General features: G+C 44.5%; 1 protein-coding gene across 7 annotated transcripts in view; it reads left to right on the forward strand.

Annotated features, from left to right (window-relative positions):
* The window catches only part of LOC311513941 (uncharacterized protein), a 41614-nt gene extending 24337 nt beyond the window's left edge, over positions 1–17277 (forward strand). For 5 of the 7 annotated variants that reach the window (XM_084616150.1, XM_084616147.1, XM_084616148.1 and 2 more), the window contains one exon: positions 206–5521. In XM_084616150.1, the coding sequence (XP_084472276.1) occupies positions 206–1233 (1028 nt within the window). In that variant the 3' untranslated portion in view covers positions 1234–5521. Of the gene's footprint in view, positions 1–205; positions 5522–5560; positions 5732–12311; positions 12398–15686 lie in introns of those variants that run through there. The other 2 variants (XR_014709802.1, XM_084616149.1) reach the window with 2 other exon arrangements.
* Positions 17278–19614: the final 2337 nt, after the last annotated feature.

Genomic DNA, 19614 nt, shown 5'->3' on the forward strand with positions numbered 1-19614 from the left:
CTGAGTGACACCTGGCAGTAGCTCCCTCCTTGGCCTCCCTTCCCCCTGTTTCAATGGGATTACAGGAAGGATTGATCCCCTCCTGTCCCGTGGGAAAGACTTTGGGGAAATTCAGTTCCTGATTAATTTCCATCTCTCCAGCACTTGTTTTGGTTTGCTCTCCCCTTTTCCATCCCTGTTTCTGAGGCGTCTCTCTCTGTCGCAGCAGGTGCTGGGCTGGTGAGTGAGGACGAGGAGAAGAAACCTCCTCAGGAAGATGCTGAGCAAATGGAGCCACGCAGGGCGTTGCTGCCAGTGGTACCTCAGGAGGATGCGTCCCGGAGTCATGGGCAGAGAGAAGGTCGTGAGAATCAGCACAGGCCAGAGAGGAGGCAGGGAAACAAGCCAAGGGAGAAAACAAAGAGCTCCATTCATTTTTGGAGACCTCACAAGTACCTTGAGGAAACCACAGCCCAGCACAAAATCCACACAAGAGGGAGAAATAACCCATGCAGTGAGTGTGGGAAAAGCTTCAGGAGACGCTCTGACCTTATTAAACATCAGAGAATCCACACAGGGGAGAGACCTTATGAGTGTTGGGAGTGCGGGAAAAACTTCACTCGCAGCTCAAACCTCAGTGCACATCAGAGGATCCACACAGGAGAGAGGCCCTATGAATGCAGCAAGTGTGGGAAAAGCTTCATTTGGCGCTCAAGCCTTATTACACATGAGAGAATACACACAGGGGAGAGACCTTATGGGTGCTGCGAGTGCGGGAAAAAATTCATTGAGAGCTCAAAGCTTAGAAAACATCAGCGAATCCACATGGGAGACAGTCCTTATGAATGCTGCGAGTGTGGGAAAAACTTCACTCAGAGCTCAGACCTCATTGCACATCAGAGGATCCACACAGGAGAGAGACTCTATGAGTGCTGGGAGTGCGGGAAAAACTTCACTCGCAGCTCAAACCTCAGTGCACATCAGAGGATCCACACAGGAGAGAGACCCTATAAATGCAGCAAGTGCGGGAAAAGCTTCATTTGGCGCTCAAGCCTTATTACACATGAGAGAATACACACAGGGGAGAGACCTTATGGGTGCTGCGAGTGCGGGAAAAAATTCATTGAGAGCTCAAAGCTTAGGAAACATCAGCGAATCCACATGGGAGACAGCCCTTATGAATGCTGTGAGTGTGGGAAAAACTTCACTCAGAGCTCAGACCTCATTGCACATCAGAGGATCCACACAGGATAGAGACCCTATGAGTGCTTTGAGTGCGGGAAAAGCTTTGCTCGGAGCTCAGACCTTATGAGACATCAGAGGATTCATGTAGGAGCCAGACCTTATGAGTGCTGTGAGTGTGGGAAAAACTTCACTCGCAGCTCAGACCTTATTAGACATCAGAGTGTCCACACAGCCTAGAGACACTACAGATGCTCTGAGTGTGGGAAAGCTTGTCTCAGAACTCAGCCCTTACTTATCATCAGAGAATTTGCAAGGGAAATAAACACCACAAGAACTTTATCAAGGACTGAAAACAGGTTTTTTTTCCTCTTTACTAATTTTTGCTAATTTCCTCATAAAAGCTCTTTGAACTATTTGCTTCACATGGTCTCTTGGGTCCCCTAGGTGGGTTGCCCATTTTTCTCTTTTGTAGCTCACCATTCTTTGGGATTAATCCTCTGCTCCATTCTGTCAACAACTTTATTCTGCATGTTGTGGGAGCATCTGTCCCTCTTTTCAGGAATGTCATTAGCTCTGGGGACAGGAGTGACCTAAACTAGCTCCCATCGTGATAAAATTACCTGGCCCTTATCTCCACTCAGATTTCCCATGGCCTTAGCTAGCTTGATGTAAAACCACAACTATTCCTGCAGAAGAGACATAGCGTGTGTATAGTAGCTGGGGGTGTCTAGCAGGTTTACTCAGAATCTCACCAGTGCTCCATCATTTCCTTGTCTAAACAACCCTGGAGCGTGTCATTTGCTCCCACTGCAACGTGATTGTTAAAGTCACCAAGTTCCCCTTTGGGCACTGATTCCCTCATTCCCATTTGTTCTCACATTGCCATGGGTTGTGCTGAACATCGCTTATTTTTTGTACCATTTTCTCACTTAAAATGTATTTGATTATAGCAAATTCTGTGACACTCAAAGATAGTCGGTTGTGTCGGAGGGATTCCCTCCTTTCCCATTATCCCAGCAGTGTTTCCTTCTGTCTCAGCTGTGTAGAGTTTATCTTCTTCACATTCTTTCCCTCCACCTCCCATAGTTTCCCAAGACACAGTGTTCTGAGCTCTCCGTGCTTAGGAATCGTGGTTTGATTTCTTTGATCCTAAACCACTAGGTTTGGAGATAAAAGAGTCACAGTCCCAGAAGGAGATTTTTTAATGAATCTAAAACCATGTGATCATTCTTTGTTTAAACCCCATTTTTCATCTATAGGCAAAGCCACTTCTTGTCTTTTCCCTTCTGAGTTGGGATTGTTTTTGGATGGGAAGGCTGGTTGTTTTTTCACATTATGATGATGCTAAAACTTTCCTAAATCACATGACTCAGTAACTGTGAGACAGCATGGAGTGAAGCAGGTTTCAAAGGATGAGAAGAGAAGATGATGGAAGAATCTGTTGTCCTGATTCTGAGTCATCAGGTGTATCCTGTTCTGGAATTTAACATTCTGTGAAACAAAAAAGGTTCTTACCCCTCGGTGAGAGGTGGGTTTTTCTCTCTCTCCTGAAGGCCATTTCATTACATAAATGGACATTAGTTTTGTTTGACAGAATGTAACATATTTCCTGGGGAATTTGAACCAAATGGTAAAATAGATTCCATTTTTTTTCTTTTTCTTTTGCTATTTTCCCACCCTGCCATGATGATCCGGAGAAAGTCCAAGTGCAGTTCAGTCAACAGGAGAAAATATGCCAAGTTATTGGACATGCTAACAAAGCCATAGTAGTTTGTTTAAATCTCTGCTCTGAAATCGTGGTCTACAGCAGACCCCAAACTGTGCAACTAACTGAAGCAAGTTCAGATGATCACAGTGCGGTTCAATTGTTTAGGTCAATATGTCTCAGACGATCCAAGGAGAGAATTCCAAAGTAAGAGGCATGGAAGGGTGCAAAATCCCCTTGTATTTGGTTCTCAAACTGGTTGTGTCCCAGGCCCTACAGGAGGTTACTCCTGAAGATCTCGCCTGGCTAACCTTGTGAATTAGGAAATGTTGTCCCGAACTATGCAGATCTGGAGGAAAGAGAAGTGGTGCTTTGCTGAACTCACCCTTTCTAGTTGGTGCAATTGTGTATAAAATGAAATCAGTGTTGAATGTGAGACAGCTGCAGAAAAATAACTTCTCATAGAAACCCCATAGAAACCTCATAGAAACTCTGGTAACTCAGTGAGACTCGGATACAGGGCTGTAATCTGGTTCCTAATTTAGATCAATGACACCATCTTGAAGAAATAAACTGGGCATGTTTGAGAGGCCATTCTTCACTACAATTACCCAGATTTTGGGTGGTCTGGTAAAGGATTCTACCATGTAAATTTACCCTGACAAAGGCAAAGGATTTGCAAGAACTCAGGTAGAAATAACAGGCACACACTTGTTCATTTTCACCACAGAGAAGAAGCTGGGGTGCACTATGACCCAGGTCAAACTGTTTTTGGAACACCACAGCTGCTACTCTGAAAACTGCCTAGTACAGTGGCACTGATTACATCCCCAAAGGACGCCAGGGTTAGATTGGGAACAATTGTCCTCTACCATTGAGATCCAAAGTTCCATGAGGCAAAGTGAGAAATGGTTGATGCCTTCAGAGGACGTTCCTTCCCCATGGATCCCAGTCTGGCTGCCTGGTCGGACAACAAGGACGTTCATGCTGTGGAAGGGATGGTAACCAATGAAGGAATGAATGGATCAGGCACAGAGTTCAGCCTGCAGCATTCACAAATCTTGTGTCCTGATTCTATGCATTTGTCTCTTAGTTTTGTTCTTGTGTCTTATGCATTTGGAACCCTTCTCCTCCACCTCCTGCTACTTCGGAAGATTACAAAGTGTAAAAAAAAGCACAGGTTGTTTTTTATCATGATGCAAACCTGCCCTCCTAGGAGAAGCTTTCTACCAACACTTATGGCAGAAGACCCAGAGATAACTGATCTATTGGAAGTGGAATGCACCTATATGAGGGGTAAACTGTAATGGCTCACTTGGTCTCAACTGGGATATCAAAGGAAACTAACACATATCATAGAATCATAGAAGGTTAGGGTTGGAAGAGACCTCAGGAGATCATCGAGTCCAACCCCCTGCTCAATGCAGGACCAACCCCAACTAAATCATCCCATTTAGGGCTTTGTCAAGCCGAACCTTAAAAACCTCTAAGGATGGAGATTCCACCACCTCCCTAGGTAACCCATTCCAGTTCTTCACCACCCTCCTAGTGAAATCATGTTTCCTAATATCCAACCTAGACCTCCCCCACTGCAACTTGAAGCCATTGTTCCTTGTTCTGTCATCTGCCACCACTGAGAACAGCCGAGCTCCATCCTCTTTGGAACCCCCCTTCAGGTAGTTGAAGGCAGCTATTAAATCCCCGCTCACTCTTCATTTCTGCAGACTAAATAAGCCCAGTTCCCTCAGCCTCTCCTCGTAAGTCATGTGCCCCAGTCCCCTAATCATTTTTGTTGCCCTCCGCTGGACTCTCTCCAATTTGTCCACATCCTTTCTGTAGTGGGGGACCCAAAACTGGACACAGTACTCCAGATGTGCCCTCACCAGTGCCGAATAGAGGGGAATAACACTTGCCTCGAACTGCTGGCAATGTTCTTACTAATGCAGCCCAATGTGCCATTAGCCTTCTTGGCAACAAGGGCACACTGCTGACTCATATCCAGTTTCTCGTCTGCTGTAATCCCCAGGTCCTTTTCTGCAGAACTGCCACTTAGCTAGTCTGTCCCTAGTTTGTAGCAGTGCATGGGATTCTTCCATCCTAAGTGCACTTGTCCGTGTTGAAATTCAGTAGATTTCTTTTGGCCCAGTCCTCCAATAAGTCTAGGTCACTCTGGACCCTACTCTAGCATATCTACCTCTCCCCCCAGCTTAGTGTCATCCGTGAACTTGTTGAGGGTGCAATCCATCAGATCATTAATGAAGATGTTGAACAAAACTGGCCCCAGGACCGACCTCTGGGGCACTTTGCTTGATACCATCTGCCAACTAGACATGGAGCCATTGATCACTACCCGTTGAGCCTGACGATCTAGCCAGCTTTCTATCCACCTTATAATCCATTCATCCAATCCATACTTTTTTAATTTGCTGGCAAGAATACTGTGGGAGACCACATCAAAAGCTTTGCTAAAGTCAAAGTATACCATGTCCACCACATTCCCCATATCCATAGAGCTACTTATCTCATCATATAAGATTTTGCAATCTTTAGATGTGTCATTGGTACCAATGAAAAAGAAATTAAAAATGAATTTATTGGTTAAAGAGTAAGATGCTAATGATGTGATAACCTGAATTATATTGGAAAACTGAAGTATATGTTGTTGTTTTTTCCTTTTTGTTACTAATATAGGCAATGGTGGTTAATGCTGGAAAGTTTATTTGGGATAATTCATCCCCCTTGGACAGAGGAGTTCTGACATCAAACCTTACTCCAAAGCCTGGGGTGGGAGAAGTAATGGATCTGAGAGTACAAACTCCATAGAGAATTTAATTATTTGTATTTCAAATGGAATTCATTTGGGTAAGTGCTAAAGTAAATGTCTGTAAAGAGGAAAACAATGTGTGTGACTGTTTCCCTCGTTAGATTTTAAGGATCATGGAGTTCCCACCTTCTCTTGTTTGCAAAGGAAAGACATGAGATGTGTCATGAGATACACATACTGTGATAAACTCAGGACAGACAGCTGCAATGGGTGTGTGTGTAGACAAAACAGTCCCAGAAGGGTAAAAGGCCCTCCTCCCTATCAACTGAGGAGAGGTAACTACAGGTCAATCAGGTTCAGCTGAGAAGGGGTTACCAGAGAATCAATTAGGATCAGCTGAGAGGCAGTTACCTGAGGTCAATTAGGGTCAGCTGATTCCAACTAAGGGCTGCCTGAGACCTTTTTAAAATCTCCCCTGTTGGGAGAAGAAGGAAGGATGAGAGAGAGAAGGAGTCAAGCTGCTAGTAGGCTAGGAGCAACAAGACAGCAGGGGAGGCTGCATTCCCTCTCATAAGGGAAGAAAACCAAGCCCAAAAGACAGGCTGGGAGAAGGAGCGGACTGCCCCTGTGCATCTTAGAAGGGCTGTTTTACGCCAGCCTGTCTCACCAAGGCTAAAAACAGCTGAGGCTGGTGAGACCGAGGTGGTACCTTGCCACAATACTTATTAATAAGAATTGTGATGGATGCACAACACACAGTGAGTATTTTATCTTTTAAAAACTCCTGCAACCGATTTTATTTTTTGGTGCTGAGATTCCTTTTCCTTTTGAGGAGGGTAGTTCTTAGAGGAAGGTTTCAGAGTAGCAGCCGTGTTAGTCTGTATCCACAAAAAGAACAGGAGGACTTGTGGCACCTTAGAGACTAACAAATTTATTTGAGCATAAGCTTTCGTGAGCGACAGATCACTTCATCAGATGCATTCAGTGGAAAATACAGTGGGGAGATTTATATACACAGAGAACATGAAACAATGGGTGTTCCCACAGCTCACTTCATCGGATGCATACTGTGGAAAGTATAGAAGATCTTTTTATACACACAGAGCATGAAAAAATGGGTGTTTACCACTACAAAAGGTTTTCTCTCCCCCCACCCACTCTCCTGCTGGTAATAGCTTATCTAAAGTGATCACTCTCCTTACAATGTGTATGATAATCAAGGTGGGCCATTTCCAGCACAAATCCAGGGTTTAACAAGAATGTCTGGGGGGGGGGGTCGGAAAAAACAAGGGGAAATAGGTTACCTTGCATAATGACTTAGCCACTCCCAGTCTCTATTCAAGCCTAAGTTAATTGTATCCAATTTGCAAATGAATTCCAATTCAACAGTCTCTCGCTGGAATCTGATTTTGAAGTTCTTCTGTTGTAATATCGCAACTTTCATGTCTGTAATCGCATGACCAGAGAGATTGAAGTGTTCTCTGACTGGTTTATGAATGTTATAATTCTTGACGTCTGATTTGTGTCCATTTATTCTTTTACGTAGAGACTGTCCAGTTTGACCAATGTACATGGCAGAGGGGCATTGCTGGCACATGATGGTATATATCACATTGGTGGATGTGCAAGTATACGAGCCTCTGATAGTGTGGCTGATGTTCTTAGGCCCTGTGATGGTGTCCCCTGAATAGATATGTGGGCACAGTTGGCAACGGGCTTCGTTGCAAGGATAGGTTCCTGGGTTAGTGGTTCTGTTGTGTGGTATGTTGTTGCTGGTGAGTATTTGCTTCAGGTTGGGGGGCTGTCGGCAGGCAAGGACTGGCCTGTCTCCCAAGATTTGTGAGAGTGTTGGGTCATCCTTCAGGATAGGTTGTAGATCCTTAATAATGCATTAGAGGGGTTTTAGTTGGGGGCTGAAGGTGATGGCTAGTGGCATTCTGTTATTTTCTTTGTTGGGCCTGTCCTGTAGTAGGTGACTTCTGGGAACTCTTCTGGCTCTATCAATCTGTTTCTTCACTTCCACAGGTGGGTATTGTAGTTGTAAGAATGCTTGATAGAGATCTTGTAGGTGTTTGTCTCTATCTGAGGGGTTGGAGCAAATGCGGTTGTATCGCAGAGCTTGGCTGTAGATGATGGATCGTGTGGTGTGGTCAGGGTGAAAGCTGGAGGCATGCAGGTAGGAATAGCGGTCAGTAGGTTTCCGGTATAGAGTGGTGTTTATGTGACCATTGCTTATTAGCACTGTAGTGTCCAGGAAGTGGATCTCTTGTGTGGACTGGACCAGGCTGAGGTTGATGATGGGATGGAAATTGTTGAAATCATGGTGGAATTCCTCAAGGGCTTCTTTTCCATGGGTCCAGATGATGAAGATGTCCTCAATGTAGCGCAAGTAGAGTAGGGGCGTTAGAACAATGCTTCCTCAGCTCTCGTCCCCTAACGCCCCTACTCTACTTGCGCTAAATTTGTTAGTCTCTAAGGTGCCACAAGTCCTCCTTTTCTTTTTGCGGATACAGACTAACACGGCTGCTACTCTGAAACCTGATTTAAATTTAGAGATCCTCCCTCCATTTCTGCTTTATGCCTCATTCCTATACAGATGTGAACACAAAGAAACCTTTGGGGACTACTTGCAGCTACTTCTTTGAAGATTTTTTAATTCAATAATTGCTGAGTCCTACCCGCATTAAGAACAGTGGATTTTATGCCCAGGAGCTTGGCTAAAGGCAAAATAATGGGCTAAGGTTTGTTACCCCCATGGCCAGTGCTGGAATTCACTATATTATCCCAGCACAAAGGCCGGACTATTGCACAAAAGTTCCTTTCATCTAGTTTTTCTTTTAGTGCCATCTGTGGCTGTTATTGTTTGTTCATTCAAGCCACAATCAGAGATGGGTGTTACCCTGACACACAGGGAACATAAAGAAGTCCACGAGCATGCAGAGTTTCAGAAATATACTAAAGCCCAGGTTTTTTACTTCTCGCTGTTGAATCGGATTGCAATGTGCGACTAAACAGGGAAATACTCAACCTGGTGCTAGAGTAAGATTCCAGTCTGCAGTGAATAAGGCGCTGAGAGGAAGATCCTGGGGCAAGTGTCAGGGACGCACACCCTCCTTTGCTGGTTATAAAATAACAGCAGCCCCAGCTCCAAGGGCAATAGCTCACTGGCTGAACTTCAAGCAGGGGCCCTTTCTGTGCATCACTCATCCTGGTGTGACTCAATAACAGTCACTGTGGGCCAAATCCTCCACTAAACAACAATAAAAAAAACCCTCCCCACAAAACCTCCAGAGCTGGGGGATCTGTGCCAAGAGAACAGAACTAGGAACCAAGGCAAGACAAGGTACCAGGGCCAGCTGGCACCTGCGGCCAGGTTCGGGGAGGGGACAAGAAGAGGCTGCAGATGCACAAGAGTTTCCACGAGGTCGAACACTGCCAGAGACAGGTTTTTCCGCTCGTGGCTCCCTGCAGAGAAAATGCGTTCCCCTGTAAAAGCAGCCCCTTGGGGAATGGATAAACCAGCCACATGGTGGCGCCATCCCTTCAGGGCTGCAGCAGCAGGCACAGGCCTGCACAGGGGCTCAGGGCACATCTACACTGCAATTGAAAACCCCAGGGCTGGGGTGGAAGATAGCAGGGAATCCTTGAACTGAGGCATCCTGGGCATAACTTGGGGGATCTGTGCTTTGCTCCACACTGGGGATATTTGCACACAGCTGATTAGGAATCTGCCCACAGGTGAAATGATGGGGAAGTTGGGAACTGCTCTGCCCACTTACTTCTCCTTCTGCCCCTTTCAGTCTCTCTCTCCCTCTCAGGCTGGGAGACTTTGGTCACTTTCCTCTTCCCAGCCAGCGGTGATCCCTCTCCCCGAGCTAGATCGGCTTCTGAAAGGGCTAGCCAGGTGCCAGAGCGCGTGTGTGAGTGTTTCAGTAAATACAGCGGCTCTGGCGAGTCAGACACATGGGTGGTGAGCAGAGAGGGGGGCTGGCTGCGGCCGGAGAAAGCCCTGCCTTGCCCCAGTGATCGCTGCTGCAGCGCGGGTTAGTGTTTGCAGGACACACACAGGAAGGGGCTGGAGCAGCTGGGAGCAGGGAGGAGCGAGGAGGAACTGGGGAGAACAAAGAACGGAGACCAGGTATTGTTCCAAGCTGCTGCTCTGCCTCTGTTGTGACTGGAAGCCCAGCAGGAGCAGCTGTTGATTCCCCAGCTGGGGAGAGACCAGCATTCAAGCTTCTTGTGTCTCCAGCTGAAGTGGGGGGAAGTTTCTCCAGCTGGAGCCAGCCCATAGGGCAACCCTGGGCTCTGCAGACACCAAGCCTGAGCCGAGACTCCAGGTAATTGAGAGAGACCCTTGGGTGGGGGTGGGAGAACTGGGCACGGGCAGGAAAGTGACTCTGAGCACAGAGGGATCCTGAGATCTTGTGGCTTTTGCACATCGGCTCCCTTGGTGCTAATGAACTTGCGGGAAGGGGCAGGACGGGGGTGGGTGGGTCTTAGCTGCAAAGGAAACTCCCACCCTCAGGCTGTCTCCAAGCTCCGGCCAGGATCTGCCCCAGAGAGGCAAAATGTGGGGAAAGAAATCGGGCCCCAGTGGGGGGTTCCCCCTTGTGTGTCTGGAAGTGTCAGGGAGGGGAAAGACAGTGTGACACTCTGGAGATTGAACGACCTCTGTGCAGGCAGAGCATCCCTGGAGGGGGAAGAACAGGACCCTCTCCTCTCAAACATCCATAAAAGTCTCTCCAGTTCTTCCTCCTTTACTCCCCAATTATTAACCAATCCCAGCTGCTGCCGCCTCCACCCACAACTGCCCCAAGCAAGTCCCTCCCCAGCTATTACTTGCCAATTACCTGTCCATCCCCTGCTGGCTCCTTCCCAGCTTAAAGCAGCTTTAAAAAGGTTTCCCTGCTCAATGGTGGGAGGTGGTCAGGTGGTGGTGGTTTATTAAATATTTCGATATGGTCCCTTCAAACCTTACCAGTTTTCCCCTCTAGCTAATGACTAGAATCCCCCAGATCTTGGTGTTTTCCCTCTCATATAATCAAATATTTAAGTTTTGACCCATTTTCTCACCAATTCCCAAAGATTGATATAAAATACTAGGGCTGTCAAATAATTCAAAAAAATTAATCGTGATTAATTGCACAATTGAAAAATAACAATCACCATTTTAACTGTGCTGTTAACAATAACAGAATACCCTTTTTAAATATTTTTGGCTATTTTCTATATTTTCAAAAATATTAGTTTCAATTACTACACAAAATACAAAGTGCTTACTTTATGTTATTATTTTGTTGACCTGAATTTTATGGGTTAGTTCTTATGGCTTGCCACTGATCGCATCCAACTGGAAGATTTATAGGTTCTTGTACAAGTCAGACTACAGGGTCCAAGAACTCAGAGAGCTCTATATTGGGAGAGGACTCTTGGCAAAAACACTTACACTGAGGACAATACCAAATTGATAAAAACTTTATTGAGATTAACGAAAGAATAATAAATGCTATGAAACTTATGACTGCAAAACAGTAAAACAATTCCAAAACTTCTGGTGGTAATATTCCTATTATAAGTACCTTAACACAGTCTCAGCCTTCCTTGAGGACCCGGTAATAGGAGATGAAGGACCAGCCTTACTCCTGGCATGTCCGATAACACAATGGTGCTGGCTTCCCCAATAGTTAGGAATGTTGAGTAGTTATAGTATACTACACAAGCTGAGCATGATGGACGATTGTTCTCCTATATTCTATAGACTAAGAAAAGAAAGAACTAAAGTCTAAAAAGCGCTCAAAACTCTTCCTTACAAGGTATTTTATAGGATCCTGACACTATGTCATGCAGGCCTAAGCTACTTATTTGGAATCTTATTTCCATACCCTAAGAAATTTATCAGTACTTTTATCCTTTCGGTTAGTGGATTATGACATTTACTCTCTATATATTAATAAGGATTATCTCACTCCCAAAACTGCCAACCTAGGCTCTCTTGGTGACTTCCAGGTTGAGGTATACCCTGCGGTTACCAACCAGTTGTAGATGCTGGATAAACCTGTTCAGTGTTGTGTAGAGTTCCTCCCTTTGGTTCCCCAAAGTTTAGGGACCATTCCTATCTGTGCCAAAGGTTACCAGCCTTTATGCTGATTTACTCTTAACTGATTATACTTTTAGCTGTTTAGCAGATCTTATTGGATACAGGCCAGTGGGCTTCTTGCATTTCAGCAAAACTTATTCCATGCATAATTATTAGGAAACACATATCATATGCCTCAACACATCCTAAATTCATAGGAATTAATACTGACAACATAAGAATAAAATGGATTAATTCAGAAAGAGACACATATTATTCGATATGGGTGGCTGGATTAGTAGGACATAATAGCTATCAAAACAATCCTATGGGTTACAAATCCCCCCTTTGATGGGGGGTGATTACTAAAGAACCCGATCACACTGACAAAGGGATAGATAGTTCATGTGTGGGAATAGGCTCTATTTCTTGATATATCTCTTATCATGAGCATTATAGAGGCATAATCAGTTGGTTGTATCGGAGGTGTTTTCCTTTGTAACTTATTGAGTTTCCACTGCATACATCCTAAAGTTATGAAAACAATTTCTGTTGTAATACCTTGGATAATAATCCATCCCTTTAATCCAATTTCCTTCCAGGGAGAATCTACTTCTTGGCCTTTCCCATCTAATAACTGGACAATTGCTTGATTAGCCTTATCCACATCATTTGTAATTTGGATAAGGTAGGTTTCCTTTCGGGATACCAATTGTTTTAATTGTAGTTCCAGAGGGGGATTATGTACTAAAAATGTTGCAGTATATTGAATAGTCAAATTCTGATAGGAGGGATCAGACTGAACAACAGTTGTGTATTTTCAAAGGCAGGAATAGGGGAAATCACTTGATTTCCAATTGAGTTAAACTGCTTAGGAGTAAAACAGAAGTCTGGATCTGTGACCTGACACGCCAAGAAACCATATAGGAACCTTTCCTGGTTGGTTACTATGCAAAATTGACTATTTCCAGCATAGGTCACCCTCTCCACAGGAGTCTTCCATCTGGTCAGTTGGACCATACACTCTAGTGGTGATTGATTCTGGATCTCTCCCTGCAGTTCACACAAGATAGTACTTGCCTCAAACACATTACGTCTGCAGATATACCGAGGCCCCTTTTTAGAGCAACAGGCCATCTGCAGAACTTTCCATGTTTGGGGTTGCAGTGTGATAGACTACCAAGGGAGGCACATTGACACATTCCTTGTAGATGCCATCTGCGAGGTGACCTATGGACTGTACTGCAGCCAACCACTTATACACATCCTTGTCTGAGTCAAACACAGGTAAAGAGACTGTGAATGAAACATACAAGGATTGTGCTACAACACAATTTTGAGAAAATAACTGTCTCAGTTGGGATGTGGTGTCACAGACCCCCTTTGTCTCATAATTCCAATGGATACATGTGGACATGCAATCAAACATACAGATCTCTCCCCTTCAGGCCTTTCAAAACATTTAGGGCAATACCAATTCAATAATTGCTCATCTTTAATTAGATTGGGGATCCTTCCCAATTCTAGGGATTGCAATGCCTCAGTGATAGTGTTAGACATAGTCCCCATATGCAAAGCAAATAATTTCCTTTCCTAATGATTGGTCTTTTTGCCAATCATTATTATGAGCAATTAGCTGGTTAATTTTGCATGGAGTGTCATTGAATAGTAGTGCTATATCATACATGTTATAAATAGTAAAACGTTCCTCCTGTGACAGCTCTTGTATGCCTTGCAACATTGGATTCATCACTTGATTAGCTTCCTCTTGTATTACATAATTTATGTGCTTGCGGATTTTCCAAACATCAATACGGTTCCACATTGACATCCCTGAACCAAATAGTCCTAACATGGATCCCAGAACTCCCAGTGGATTTAAGCTACGTTTTTGTCCGGAGGTATATGATTTTGTTTTGTTATCTGCCCCAACATTGATATGTTTCGTACTCGTTGCTGACAAGTTACAATCTTATCCACAAGGAGTACTGAGAAGAAGGAAACTACTTTGGTGTATTCAAACTCCCCCAGCTGGACAAGCTTAACACCACAGCAATATGCATAAATTGAACTTGGTTAATATACTGAACATGGGTGTTGTGGTGAGACCAATGGCTGATCCTGGGTTTGTTGCTGGTCAAATCAATACACCACCAATGGTGGTGTCAGAGTCATAGTCAATTATTGGGTTGTGAACCTTAAGTTCAAAAGTCACATTCAATATGTATTTCTTATCTCCTAATTTAGTCTGAAAGGTAGCTATAAGACAGACTTCATATAGGCCTTCATTTTCATATTCTACTCTGTGTAAGGTTAGACTTCCTCCAGTTACAGAGTTTTCACAATTGGCCTTGCGTTTCCAATCCCCGTAGGGAATTCCATGTCTGAGGGATGTGGAATTGGTTAGTGAGGAGATATAGGTGTTACATCCTCCCCCCTTTGAATCCTCATCTAATGGCTGAATTTTTTTCCAACCACTTGATGGCAGTGATGTCACCCGTTAATTGATATTTAAAGGTGACGACTTCCCCTCTAATTCCTGTGACATGTTGGATTGGATGGATGGTTGATGAATTCAGGACGGGGATCCAAATTTACAGTTTCTGGAAACTCATTTATGTGAGGCAGTCAAACAATTAATTTAGTATGGCTCTACCAAATGCAATTATTAGGCAATGGTTGAAGAACTGTACAAATTCCTGCTTGATATCTGCCAGACACAATATATAATGTACCCACATATATATCATTAGTCCAGGCGGATAGTTTGGTCCACCGTTTTATTGCTGTGACTAATTTCCCCTGATTTTGTGTGTATTGCCAACTTATGATTACCTCATGCTTCTAACTTTGAATCATGTGAAGGTGAAGATTTAGCCTTAGTCTCCTCTTTCTAACCCCAAACAATACTCACCATCGAATCAACACTTAATATGTTTACAAGATGTGGGAATGAGTCCATAGAGCCATTTGCCAGCAAATTGGCATATAGCTTTAAAGTTCATTGCCTTGATGGGTGATAATGGGTCATTCAGTCTCTGTTGGCGGTATGATACGTTTTAAGTGTTCAAACACCTGAGTGTGGAGGCATCGTTGGGTATTATGGTCCTGGGCAGCTTGGTGTACTTTGTGTAGGAGTCTAGTCCCAAAGTCTTGATGTTGGTTTAGCCCTACCCTCAGGGCAAAGATGAAGGAGTAGCAGATCAGAAATCCCAATGTCCATTTCATGACTGCAATCCTCTGAACTCCAACTATGGCGGGTTCTTAGGAGAGAATTCAGCTAGCTCCTGGGAAGCAAGCTGCTCCTGGGACCTGGATGATTGCTACAGCTTTAACTGGTTAGCATGGTAGATTTTTATCTTTAGCACGCTTGCCTCCTGTTACTCTAAACTTGTACACTGCTGAACTCAGTTCATCAACGATTCAGAAAGGTCTGATCCACCGATTACACAGCCTATGCTCTGGTGCTTTGTAGGATAACAGCATTACTAGATCACCAGCCTCCCAAGTATTCTCTCTTTGGGTTTTATTGAAGTCGGCCTTAGCCTTATGCTTTGATTTCCCCAATTTAGCAGCTACCTGCAGATGGACCTGATTTAAATGTTCCTGCAGATTTTGCAGGTAGGTATCCATTTTGATTCCCTCCAACTGAGTGCCACTGGTGTGCCAAATTAGGTGTTCTGGCAACCTCATACTTCGGCCTGTCATTACTTCAACGGGTGTCTTATCGGTAGACACAGCAGGAGTTGCCCTTAGTGCCATAAGAATTAGAGGCATGAGGGAATCCCAGTTGCATCCACTGGCATCCACCAGTTTCCTTAACATTACCTTTATGGTCTGATTTATACGTTCCATCATCCCAGATGACTGTGGTCTGTATAGGATGTGTAGTCTCTGTGGGACTCCCATTAGTTTAAGACAGTCTTTGAAGAACTGCCCTGTGAAATGTAATCCCTGGTCTGATTCCACTTTCACAGGGATCCCCCAACAAGCGACTTGTTCTACTAGGACCTTGGCTGTGGCCTTTGCAGTATTGGTCTTCAAAGGAAAGGCCTCCACCCATTTTGAGAGAGGATCACCAACCACCAAGAGATATTGGCTGCAGGTTTCACAGTAGAGGGCCTATGAAATCAATCTCCAAAGCCATCCATGGACCTTCATACACCTGAGATTGTAATGGTGCATTATGCTTGGAAGGACCATGTTGACTTGGGCGCAAGTCAAACAGTTGTTACAGTACTGTTGTACATTTAATCTAAGAAGAGGCCACCATCCCACGGTTAAGAGACATTGGACAGTTTTGTCTACTCCCTGATGTCCCCCTGTTGGAGTATCATGGACCATGTATATAATTTCCTTTCTTAGGGAGGTTGGAACCACACACACTGGAAAAAGGTCTCCCATGTACATAACGATTTTATCCACCACCTGTAGATACTGTCTGTACCTCCCATATACAGGGTCAATATAGATGACCAGTCTCCTTCTGTCTTGGAGAGCTCTCCACTATATCTTTGTCTAATGCTTGCATCTCCTTTAAGTCGGGAATGTCAGTCTCTACCATCTTGGCAGCAGCAATGGAACCAAGGGTTATGAAGGAATGTCCTAAGTCTTTTTCTTTCCAAGGTTCCCCTGATCGAGCTCCCTCTCTGGCTAGGCTATCGGCCTTTCCATTCTTGATCACATAGGGTTGTGATTTGGAATGAGCCTTGACCTTTTTCAGCATGACAGGCCACCCTGAGATAGGATTTTTAAAGCCAGGACACAGATGTACCTTAACAGTGATGCATACTTGATTGGGGACCCATCAGAGGATGTGAACTCATTTGTTTCCCAACAGGGCAGGAACTCAGTGAGAGAACTGCACACCCAAATGGAGTCTGAAAACAGACCAACACACTGGTACTAGGCTTTAAGGGAGGCCTGTACACAATACTCCAGTACACAAGCCACTGCTGCTAACTCAGCATATTGGGCCGAATGTGGGGTACATGAGTGCTTTTTCCCCCAGGCATTCCTTTGGGAGGAAAGACATAAATCCCAAAGCCAGTGCACGAATTCCCTTGAGGATCATGATAGCTTGATCCGTCCACAAAGAAGTGGTGTCCTTTAAAGGAATCTTTCTCTTGGATTAGAGGCAGGAAGAAGACTCTTTCTACAATTCCCTTTGGACTCTGTTCATTCGTGTCTTGACAGTCATGGGGCTCTCCTTGCTACAGTGAGGCTGTGGGGCAGCAAAGATGGTATCCTAACAGGTTTTACTGCGATATCCTTCTCCTGTAACAACAATGCCGAATGGGCTAGGTGGGCGTTGGAAACCTGACCATCTTTAACCCGATTAGATAGCAGAAACTGAAGGATTGTGCGCAATGAGTGTAATATAATTGGGCTGAGGCCAACTAGGAAAGCAAAATGCTGTATGGCCCAACTAATGGCCAGTAAGTACTTCTCACATTTGTCATATTTTAAGTTCTACTGGAGACATTAAACATGAGGCATAGGCCACAGGTCTGAATTTTCCATGCCTTTTTTGGGAAGCAACAGCTGCTAATGCATTAACACTTACCGCCACCTCCAGGTGATAAGGTATCTCAGGATTTGGAGTGATCAACATCGGAGCCTTGACAAGGGCCTGCTTCAGTTGGGACACTGCTTCCGTGTATTGTTCAGCCATTCCCATAGAACATCCTTCTTTAGCAGTTGGTACAAGGGATTTACAATGGAAGCAAAATTAGGAATGAAATCCCTATGGAACTCAGTTTAAGCCCAAAAAGGATCTTAATGCCATTAGGTCCTCTGGTATTGGCAACTTTTGGACTGCCTCCACCTTTTGCTGTGAGGGAGTTCAACCCCATTTGGTCAGAGTAAGACCTAAGAAAGAGACAGTGGTTTTCATTAGTTGCGCCTTGGCAGAGTTGCCCTTTAATCCCGCTGTGATATTATTGAATGAACTGGGACTGTATAGATCATTGTTGCAACCAAGGTCCTGTAGTGGCACCAAATCTTGTACAAACGGGGTCAAATAAGGTATTTAGGATGAGGTTATGGTTTGCTGTTATGATTATGCTATCTGTATATGTGTATTGTTTCTGTATTTAAAGTTATAGTATTGGCTCTATACTGTCTGTATTTCAAACTTATGCTATGCTTCTGGGTGACACCCCAGACAAGTTGGTGTCAGCTCTGCCTAGTCTGCTTGATGGCCCATTAAGGACCATCAGCGATACCACTGACCGACTGAGAAATGGCAGACACGCCTTGTGACTAAGCAAGGTATGCAGGGACATGCCTATGGACAGAACTCTGAGGTTTTTCCAGGCCATGGGATGGACAGCTTGTCTTTGAGACAAAGAAAGAAAGACCACATGGCAAGAGACTGTAAAAAGCTGCTGCAGCTCCTCCATCTTGTCTTCAATCCTGCTTCATACCTCTGGAGGGACTCTGCTGCACTGAAGCTTTGAACCAAGGACTGAAAGACCCATCCCAGTTGTGGATATGCTCCAGAGACTTGATTTGAACCTGCAGTTTATGCCATCACTGCTATAAGCCTGAACCAAGAACTTTGCCGTTACTGTATGTCATTGATTCCATTTAACCAATTCTAGCTCTCATCTGTATCTTTTTCCTTTTATGAATAAACCTTTAGATTTTAGATTCTAAAGGATTGTCAACAGTGTGATTTGTGGGTAAGATCTGATTTGTATATTGACTTGGGTCTGGGACTTGGTCCTTTGGGATCGAGAGAACCTTTTTTCTTTTACTGGGGTATTGGTTTTCATGACCATTTGTCCCCATAACGAGTGGCACTGGTGGTGATACTGGGAAACTGGAGTGTCTAAGAGAATTGCTTGTGTGACTTGTGGTTAGCCAGTGGGGTAAAACCGAAGTCTTCTCTGTTTGACTGGTTTGGTTTGCCTTGGTGTGCACAGAAACGCCAGCCTTGGGCTGTAACTGCCCTGCTTTAAGCAATTTGTCCTGAATTGGCACTCTCAGTTGGGTCCCAGCATTTTTACACCCGCTTCCTTAAGACTTTGCAGGAGCTCATCCAGTTTTGCCAAATGCTCCTCCTTGATCCGAGTAGCTAAGCAAAGGTCATCTACATACTGGAATAAAACAGACTGTTTAGAAAATCACGTCAGGACTTGCCGCATTTGAGCATGGAACAATGCCGGGCTATTTTTATATCTCTGTGGTAATTGAGTCCAGGAATATTGGTCTCCCTGGAAGCTAAATGCAAACCTTTATTGCTACTCCCAGGCCACTGGTAAAGTCCAAAAGCTGTTACTGATATCTAGCACAGAGAACCACTTAGTCAAGGGACTTTATGAGGTCTGGCGTCTTTGCCACAGTAGGGGCACAAGTAGGGGTAACCTGATTTAACCATCTGTAATCAATGGTGAGGCGCCAAGAACCATCTGCTTTCTTTACAGGCCAAACTGGGGATTGGATGTAGAAGTGCTCCCTGTGCCAGCAACGACTTGATAGCCTTGGCTACATAAGGTATAGCCTGGTCTGGATAGGAATATTGTTTTTGGGTGAGCACGTCTTCCCCCATCCACAACAATAGTGACTACCATGCACCTGCAGTCATGTTTGTGTTTAGCAAAAGCATCAGCATGTTTGCAAAGTATGGCCTGTAACTCTGGATAGAGTGCATGTTTGGCTATTAATGTGTCCAGGTGGTATTCATCTGGTTCTGGCCCCTCGACTGGGGTGACCACTAGCAGGCAACCTGTCATAAATATAAAGGGAAGGGTAAACCCCTTTAAAATCCCTCCTGGACAGAGGAAAAATCCTTTCACCTGTAAAGGGTTAAGAAGCAAGGATAACCTCGCTGGCATCTGACCAAAATGACCAATGAGGAGACAAGATACTTTCAAAAGCTGGAGGGGAGGGAGAAACAAA

Source organism: Lepidochelys olivacea (genome assembly GCF_965140295.1).
Source record: "Lepidochelys olivacea isolate rLepOli2 genome assembly, chromosome: 28".
Lineage (NCBI taxonomy): Eukaryota > Metazoa > Chordata > Testudines > Cheloniidae > Lepidochelys > Lepidochelys olivacea.